Source organism: Anomaloglossus baeobatrachus, chromosome 5 (genome assembly GCF_048569485.1).
Source record: "Anomaloglossus baeobatrachus isolate aAnoBae1 chromosome 5, aAnoBae1.hap1, whole genome shotgun sequence".
NCBI classification, from domain to species: domain Eukaryota; kingdom Metazoa; phylum Chordata; class Amphibia; order Anura; family Aromobatidae; genus Anomaloglossus; species Anomaloglossus baeobatrachus.
In genome coordinates this window covers 504,114,439-504,124,157 of record NC_134357.1, presented here as the reverse complement: position 1 = coordinate 504,124,157, position 9,719 = coordinate 504,114,439, and the positions used below count along the sequence as shown (strand labels likewise).

At 48.7% G+C, this 9,719-nt stretch overlaps 1 protein-coding gene across 1 annotated transcript in view; it reads right to left on the bottom strand.

Moving 5' to 3' along the window:
* Window positions 1-259: 259 nt before the first annotated feature.
* LOC142312840 (uncharacterized) overlaps window positions 260-9,719 on the bottom strand; it is a 72,653-nt gene continuing 63,193 nt past the window's right edge. The window contains 1 exon segment of the mRNA XM_075351826.1: window positions 260-2,055. Coding sequence (XP_075207941.1) covers window positions 1,088-2,055 — 968 coding nt within the window. The 3' untranslated portion in view covers window positions 260-1,087.

The window sequence follows — 9,719 nt, the reverse complement described above, 5'->3', positions numbered from 1 at the left end:
AACAAAATGAATGAAAAAGAAAAAACGTAGTTTATAGAAAAGTTATGTAAGGTAGCTGTGCAATAAAACATGAATGATGATGTGTGATGTGAAAACATGTGTATATGAAATAATGGGTTATAAACATAACCAAAAAGAGAAATAATTATATATGGATGCATAAAATACAAACATAATATTTATATGTGCAAAAACATGACTATAACAACTATATACATACAGAGATAGATGTATACAAAAATATACATACAAGAAACTACATCCTTATGTATAAGTTTACATATTTATACATGAAAATACATCCTTAGGTCTTTTCACCAACATATGCAAGTGCTTGCATGCCTTTATTGTTTTCACCTGTTGACATTAAGAATATGCCTACTCCATTGGTTAGCCTTTCTTTAAATATTATGGCCATTCTCTCATCAACCACCCCTGATGAAGTAACAGTGATACGCATGTCAGGTGTTTGGAAGGTGAGCCTCTCTGATATTGTATATTTATTTGTATTGTTTCTGACTTATTATTGCGTATTACTCTTTGCAACTTTTTATGTACAGATACCTCTTATTTATTACTATGCATCATTGATCAAATATTATCTATACACACGAGTTTACTTCTAATACAGCAATATCTTATCTGTACTAAATACCATAGGGGTTCGGAGATGGCTCACCCGTCATTTTAAGTCTTTGTTTGTACCGCTTGGTTGATTGTTTTTAATATTTATACTGCAATAAAGTTGTCTGCATTTTGGCTTACTTTATTCACTTTTTTGGCACCTTTTTTCTTCCATGAACTTAATTGTATTGGTGCCCTATGGGCACACTAATATTTAATATGCTCTATGATAACAATTTTAGTTCTCATTTCTCACACGAGTAACAAGTTTACATTTCTCACATGACATTTACCACAATCTGAACAGTAAAATTGGCTTCTCAAATATTTAAATTTAAAAAAAAAAAATTGTTACATATTTCCCTCATTTTGACCATGATTCACCAAGTGTATTTTATGTGTAACAATTCTTAACTTAATACCAACATTTTCCACATTATGAATATGAAAATTGACTCTGTCCTCAGTGAGTTGTTTGATGTTTAGCAAGAAAAGATTTTGAAGAATAACTTTTGTTACATTCTGAACATGAAAATGGTTTTTCCCCTGTATGACTTCGCTGATGTCTAGCGACAGCAGATTTCTTTGCAAAACATTTCCCACATTCAGAACATGAGAATGGCTTCTCTCCTGTGTGAATTTTCCGATGTCCAAAAAGAGTTGAGTTATCTGTAAAACATTTCCCACATTCCAAACAAGAAAATGGCTTCTCCCCTGTGTGAATTCTTTGATGTGCCACAAGGGTTGATTTATCTGTAAAAGATTTCCCACATTCTGAACATGAATATGGCTTCTCCCCTGTATGAATTCTCTGATGCGTAACAAGATTTGATTTCTCTGTAAAACATTTTCCACATTCCAAACATGAAAATGGCTTCTCCCCTGTGTGAATTTTTTGATGTCCAACAAGATTTGATTTATCTTTAAAACATTTCCCACATACTAAACAGGAAAATGGCCTTTCATCTTTATGAGTTCTCTGATGTCTAATTACACATGATTTCTCTGGAAAACATTTCCCACATTGGGAACATGAATATGGCTTCTCACCTGTGTGAATTCTCAAATGTGTTAGAAGATTTGATTTGTTTGAAAAACATTTCCCACATTGGGAACATGAAAATGGCTTCTCTCCTGTGTGAATTCGCTCATGTTTAGCAAGACTTGATTTAGCTGTAAAACTTTTGCCACATTTTAAACAGGAAAATAGCTTCTTTCTTTTGTGAGTTCTTTGATAGTCATGATAAATTCTGTTATTTTCTATTTGTAATGAATCAGCAGATAGAGCTAAATCAAACGTTTCAGCGGACAGTAGTTCTGGAGGTATCTCTGGGACAATGGTAATCTCTTCATATGTATCTGGTGTATTATGGCCATCTGCTTTAAAATCTGAAAATGTCAAATTTTCCTCTGAGCTTCTGGTACAGTCATCTGTCAAACACAAAATCAGTGTTATTATTTTTCAATAACATTCCTTGAAAGTATATTAATTCATATATAAGCATACATCATTTCTATATAAATGTGTATATAATTTGAAGTGACATTACATTTTCAACTGACTAGTTAAGTTACTACTAGAAATTGACTTAGGCTTGTTCCTTACCTGTTTAATGACCCATTCAGCAGTGTGAACCTGATGCAAGCTGTGTCCCTGCGTGCAGAGAGCCGGCTGACAGGCGCTCTGCGCGTGCGGCCAGCATTTCCATGAAGACAAGGAGAAGGAGGGGCGTGGGGGAACGACGCTGCAGGAGGTAACGAGGGAGACTGGGGTGACAGCCTGACAGGGGGTGACCTGGGAGGACCTTTCTGTGCCATCTGATATGTCAGATGGCACAGAAATCAAAGAAGAAGGATCAATGCGGCGGGACACGACTCGTGCGACGGTGGCCATTTTAGATCGTCGGAAGGGGGACAGGGACGGGGACTGGGGGGGGTGTGAGGAGATTTTGGCCACACCGGGGACCAGGGGAGGACATTCATCTCCCATCTGACATGTTTGATCATGCCAGAAGGGAGAAGAATCATTTTTTTTTTACCAGCGGGACATTAACTTTCACGTCGACGCTGTTACACGGTTTGTAACGGTGATGACGTGACCGGAAAAACCGACCCTGATCGTGATCTCCAGGGTCTCAGCTACCCCCGGTAGCTGAAATACCGGAGATTTTCTGACTATGGGGGGCGCTATACCCTTTTTTCCGACCGCCGTTAAAAAGCGGTGGTTCGGAAGAAGTACCCTTAATTACCGCCGTTAAAAGGCGTATCGGCGGTCGTTAAGGGGTTAAACAATACTGTGAGTGTACAAAAGTAATAAGATATCTGTACACTGGAAAGGTTGTGGACCAAAGGAAAGATCATAGGTTCACCCAATGTTAACCACATAAGCAAGAGGTCCTAAATATAAATTGCTTCTAAATATCCTCTGAAATCTGATCCTGAGAGGCACGATGAGTGCTTAATACGAATGGTCACTATTGTCGCACAGACCATTTATCTTAAAGGTTTTTAGCATAATATATTAAATTATCAAATTGCTAGGTCTATGGCCGTGGTCTGTGCGTGCGGCTTCATAAAGGACAGTTTTTAAGTGCACATTAGAAATATACCAGAAATAGAATTTCATGGTATACAGCCTTCAATGTTACACCCATTGTATATCCTTCAAATTTACCACCACCCTTAATCTGTCTCATCCACAGGTTTGTCTCCTGCTTCCTGAATAGAATATTCCTCAATTCCACTGACTACAATTTACACCTATATATATCTATCTTTTCTTGGTATGTCTCCTGCTTCCATCACCTCCTGTGTAACAACTAGCAAACTTTTCTTATTAACTCCTGTCTCTTAATTTACTAACTCTTTTGAAAGTCTGACCATCTCCTTGTGGCTCCTTCCTTCTGTTTACACCTGGTGTCTTTCCTGTGCAATCAAAGCTGTATAAATCTAGAGAACTAGATCTATGACTGTGGTCTTTGAGTTCAGTTCCATAAAGTGTACCTTAGAAATAAACCAGAAAGTGCAGCTATTAAATTTTCCCTCCTTTCACTCCCCACCTACTAGAAACTACTGCAATCTCTCAGACAGAAAACCCATTCCCTTGACTCCCGACTCCATCACTCCCTCTTTAGGGAGTGCTCTGGAACGCTTACTCTGCTTGCTATAAGCTCCACGTCCTTCACAACATCACTTCTCACAACTCATCCTTCCTGGGTTGCAGCAAAATAAGGCTGACACCTTCCAATACAGCCTCACCTGCTGCATTGTGTTTCGGCAGCCTTCATTTCACCCACATTCTTCACCCTGGCAATAAACAGGGTGTAGGAATGGGTCTTCTGTAGAGCTGAGCAAATCCAAGACTCGGTGTTTCTACCAAAAAGACTTACCACCCCCCCCCCCACAAAAAAAACACAGTTTGGGTTCGAAGTTCAAGAAGTGCTTTATGTATTGTGAGACTGTGACCGGGGTTGTCTATGACGGTCGGTACGTCTCGCCCCGGTTGTGCTCCCTCCATGTATAGAAAGCAACTCCACTCCAGGGTTAATGCTGTTTCCCTGCAGGCTGAAAGGAGGGTTAAAAGGAAACAGGAACATGGGCGTGGGTCCCTAGTGTGAGGGAGTGAACACAACTCCCTGAGTTTCTGCCACAGAAACACATGTGTGCTGTTTTGGACTTTTGTTTGTGCAATAAACCGTGTGCTGTGACCATTGGTGCCTGGATCCCATGTCTTCTGCCGCGCAGCCGACCACGCTACCTCACAGATGGTGGAGAATGCGGGCATGCCAGCCCGGTGAGGTGTAGCATCCATCCCTGGTGACCCAGCAGCGCATGTCCTGGATTCGAGCGGCTATACTACAGCCCAAACCCGGCGACGCCATGGAGGACATACTAAAGCAGCTGGCTCAGGCTAATGCACAGCAACAACAGGCTAATGCACAGCAACAACAGACCAATGCACACCTGCTCCGGTCGTTGGATCGTCAGCAGCAATCCTTGCAATTGCAGGAACAAAGGCACCAAGAACAGATGGTTCTCCTGGCCAAGTCGATCCGTGCCGGACCGGCAGCAACAACCCCGGGACCGGGTGACGACGGCAGCGTCCGGAAAACGGTGAGACAAGCGTTGCAAAAGATGACCCCGGGGGATGATGTGGAAGCGTTCCTGGCGGTGTTTGAGCGGGTTGCCGAGCAGGAAAAGCTGCCGACCCCCCAGTGGGCTGAGGTATTGTCGCCCTATCTGACGAGGGAGCCCCAAAAAGCGTACCTGGACCTCTGTACCGAGGACGCCATAGAATATGAGACCCTGAAAGCCGAAATACTTGCTCGGTTGGGGGGGAATACCTATGTACGGGCTCAGCGGGTAAATCAGTGGTTCTATGAGGAAGTCATACCCGTACGCTCCCAGGCCTATGACTTGTTGCATCTGGTAAAGAAGTGGTTGCAGCCTGACACTCTGAGCCCTGCGCAAATGGTGGAAAGGGTAGTGGTTGATCGCTTTGTGCGCACTTTACCCATCACCATTCAACGGTGGGTAGGACAGGGCGACCCAAGTACCCTAGACCAATTAGTGTGCCTGGTGGAGCGGCATGTGGCTACGCAGGACTTGATACGGGACACTGAGACTTTGCGGGCCGCCCGTCGGTCCGGCCCCTCCAAGCCTCGGGCCAAGGACCCACCGCGGACACCGGTGCGGGAGTCCGCTACCGTCCCGTCTGAGGCCGCGCCCGCCGTCCCTGAGGTCCGGAAGGCTATGTACCCTAAACGACAACTCGTCAAGGGGGTTTCCTTCCCTATTAGATGTTGGCGGTGCCAGCGGGTGGGACATATGGAAGCCCAGTGTCCACTCACCACGGAGCCCATGGATTGTGGGGTTACCCGGCGGGGTTCAATGTATGCTCAGGCGGTGTGTACCGCGGACCTTGTCTCCCCGGAGACTGAGCCCCACTTGTGCCAAATACAGGTGAATGGATGTCCGGTTACAGGCTTGTTGGATTCCGAAAGCTTAGTGACCCTTGTGCGATCAACCCTAAGGGCTGAAGTAAAGGCCACAGGACGTACAGTGGGGGTGGTTTGCATACATGGGGACCGCCGAGACTATCCCACGGGGATTGTCACCATCACAGCACCCTGCGGTCAGGTGCAACATGAGGTGGGACTTATGAACACTCTTCCTTATGACGTGATCCTAGGAAGGGATCTGCCGTATTTTTGGACTCTATGGAAGGGGCCTCCTAAGTCCCCTCAGGTATTGGACAGTCCGGGACCTGAGCCAGACAATCCCGAATCCGGGACGCCTGCCGTAGGGGTCCCCATGATAGGGACAGAATGTGAACCCGATAGGTCGCCCCTAAAGGTATTGGCAGGAGAGGCTGAGATGGTCGAGCCTATCTCGGAGTTGGAGGCGTCCCCGGATACGTTTGGGACAGCCCAACTCCAGGACCCTACATTAATACATGCCCGGACTCGGGTGACAGTGGTTGACGGGGTGGCACAGCTGCCCACCAGTGCCCAGGTAAGGTACCCCCATTTCGCTCTTAAGCAGGATTTACTCTACCGGGTAGATGAAATACGGGGCGTGGGGGTAGAGCAGTTGGTGGTGCCCCAGGCATATCGCCGGCGGGTCCTCGACTTGGCTCATAAACACCTGATGAGTGGCCACCTAGGGGTCAAGAAAACACAGGAGCGAATATTGCAAAGGTTCTATTGGCCCGGGGTCTTTGGGGAGGTAAAACGGTTCTGCGAAACCTGCCCGGAGTGTCAGCTTACCGCACCCCTGGCCCACTTTCGCAGTCCGTTGGTACCGTTACCCATTATAGAAGTCCCTTTTGAACGGATAGGGATGGAACTGGTGGGGCCCCTCGTAAAGTCCGCTCGAGGGCACCAACACATCCTAGTGATCGTTGACTATGCCACCCGGTATCCAGAGGCGATACCTCTCAGACATACTGCGGCGAAGCTTATAGCTCGGGAGTTGTTTGCTGTGTTCTGCCGGGTGGGGTTGCCCAAGGAGATCCTTATGGATCAGGGGACCCCATTCATGTCTAAAGTGACCAAAGAGCTATGCCGGCTACTCCAGATCAAGCAGTTGCGTACGTCTGTGTATCATCCTCAAACGGACGGTTTAGTGGAGCGATTCAATAAAACCCTGAAAACCATGCTCAAAAGGGTGATTTCCAAAGATGGGAAAGACTGGGATATGATGTTTGCCATCCGAGAGGTACCACAGGCATCCACGGGGTTTTCGCCTTTTGAGTTGTTATACGGGCGACATCCCCGGGGATTGTTGGACCTGGCAAAGGAAACATGGGAGCAGGAGCCCACCCCCCATAAAAGTGTGATTGAACACATTTTAGGAATGCAGAACCGCATAAGCGCGGTCATGCCAATTGTGAAGGAGCATTTACAGGAGGCTCAGGCCGCGCAAAGCGGCCGCTACAATAGACAAGCCACCGTGCGGACCTTTAAACCCGGGGATCGGGTGTTGGTATTGATCCCCACGGCGGAGAGTAAATTCCTGGTTCAGTGGCAAGGCCCCTACGAGATAAAGGAAAGAATCGGGGTGGTCAACTATAAGGTATTGCAGCCCGGTAGGTGGAAACCTGAACAAATATACCATGTCAACCTGTTAAAACCTTGGCAGGAACGGGAAAGCCTGATGGTTGATTTTTCCCCATCTCCCTCCTCTTCGGGTCGTTCAAACCCGGCTCCAGCGACCTCCGGAGAGGACGAACTGGAAGTAAGGATTGGAGAAGCCCTCACCAAGCAACAGAGGCGAGAGGCCAGACGGCTGGTTCAGCAGAACCCCGATGTCTTCTCCGAGCTGCCTGGTAGGACCAGTCTGATACGACATGACATTGTCACCGAGCCTCACCTGAAGGTACGCCTGAAGCCATACCGGGTACCGGAGGCTCGAAGACAAGCCATATCGGAGGAAGTGAAGACAATGCTATGCCTGGGGGTCATCGAAAAATCCCGGAGTGAATGGGCTAGTCCCATTGTCCTAATACCAAAACCCGATGGCTCCTTAAGGTTCTGCAATGACTTTAGGAGATTGAACGAAATATCCAAGTTCGATCTCTACCCCATGCCCCGGGTGGATGAGCTGATTGATAGGCTGGGACAGGCGCGATATTTCACCACGCTCGACCTGACCAAAGGGTACTGGCAGGTGCCACTGACGGAGTCCGCCAAGGAGAAAACCGCTTTTGTTACGCCGGAGGGTCTCTTCCACTATGTTGTCTTGCCTTTTGGGTTACATGGCGCTCCGGCCACGTTCCAGAGGTTGATGGACTTGGTGCTGGAACCCCACCAGGCGTATGCATCAGCGTACCTTGATGACATCATTATTTACAGCTCTGAGTGGCAGACCCACTTGGAACAGGTACAAGCGGTGGTGAACGCGCTCCGAACAGCCGGATTGACAGCCAATCCCAAGAAATGTGCATTGGGGCTCACGGAAGTCCGCTACTTGGGCTACGTAATAGGCCAAGGAGTGATTAAGCCCCAAATTAACAAAGTTGAGGCGATCCAGAAGTGGCCTAGACCCCTGACCACGAAGCAGGTTAGGGCCTTCCTGGGTATCGTGGGGTACTACAGGAGGTTTGTAAAAAATTTTGCGGGACTATCAGCCCCTTTGACGGACCTTCTCAAAGGCAAGAAGTCCGTCATGGTGCGCTGGACTCCGCAGGCCGAGGACTCCTTTCGGGCCCTGAAGAGGGTCCTGTGCGGACAGCCCGTTCTTGTCAACCCTGATTTCCGGAACTAGTTCGTAGTACAGACTGACGCCTCTGAGGTCGGCCTGGGGGCAGTGCTGTCTCAGGTGGTTCAGGGGGAGGAACACCCCGTCACCTTCTTAAGTAGGAAGCTCACCCCTCCCGAGCGGAATTATAGCGTTGTGGAGAAGGAGTGCCTGGCGATCAAGTGGGCCTTGGAGTCCCTACGCTATTACCTGCTGGGACGACAGTTTCGCTTGGTGACTGATCACTCTCCGCTGGTCTGGATGAGGTCCGCCAAGGAACGGAATGCCCGGGTTACCCGGTGGTTCCTTTCTCTGCAGAACTTCTGGTTTACGGTTGAACACCGGGCCGGTAGGTTGCAGGGCAACGCCGATGCCTTGTCCCGCGGCCCGTGTTTGATGGCAGGAGTTCAACCCCGCACGCTTGAACTGAGGGGGGGGTATGTGAGACTGTGACCGGGGTTGTCTATGACGGTCGGTACGTCTTGCCCCGGTTGTGCTCCCTCCATGTATAGAAAGCAACTCCACTCCAGGGTTAATGCTGTTTCCCTGCAGGCTGAAAGGAGGGTTAAAAGGAAACAGGAACATGGGCGTGGGTCCCTAGTGTGAGGGAGTGAACACAACTCCCTGAGTTTCTGCCAGAGAAACACATGTGTGCTGTTTTGGACTTTTGTTTGTGCAATAAACAGTGTGCTGTGACCATTGGTGCCTAGATCCCGTGTCTTCTGCCGCGCAGCCGACCACGCTACCTCACAGAATGCAAAGCACTCATGCAAGCATCAGGTACGCTCGGTGCTGCTTGGCCCAGTGCAAGACACTTGCAGTGTTTGAATGTCTCTCACTGGGTGTAACAACACCATGATAGGATGTAGTGTGTACTTAAAAAAAAAAAAAAACAACAACTTCCGGTTCCGGTCCTGGCCGCGGTGGAGGCATAAAGGAGAAGCTCCTGCCCCCCCCCGAGAAAAGCAGTCTGACAGCAGCCCCCCGCATCGGAGACCGGGACGGGAGGGACCCAGCCTGAAAGCGGAGATCTGCAGCTATGGACAGATACCTGTTGAGGAGCGCCAGCGGCGGTGAGGGGCCCGGGAGAGGCGGCGACGATGCGGACATGAGGGGAATGGAGGAGAGGAACATGGCGCCGATGAGAGGGCCGGGGGCGGAGCCAGAGGTGCGGGGAAGAGACGCGATGGAGCCGGGTCGGAGCGGGAGATTAGCAGAGGACGCGGCTGCAGAGGCAGAGGACTGTGGAGCTGGAGACAGGTGGCTGCAGGGGTCGGAGGAGGGCAGCTCACAGTGGGAGGATGAGGGGGAGGTGGGGGGAGAGACTGGGGAAGAGGACGCTGGCGTCATGGAGG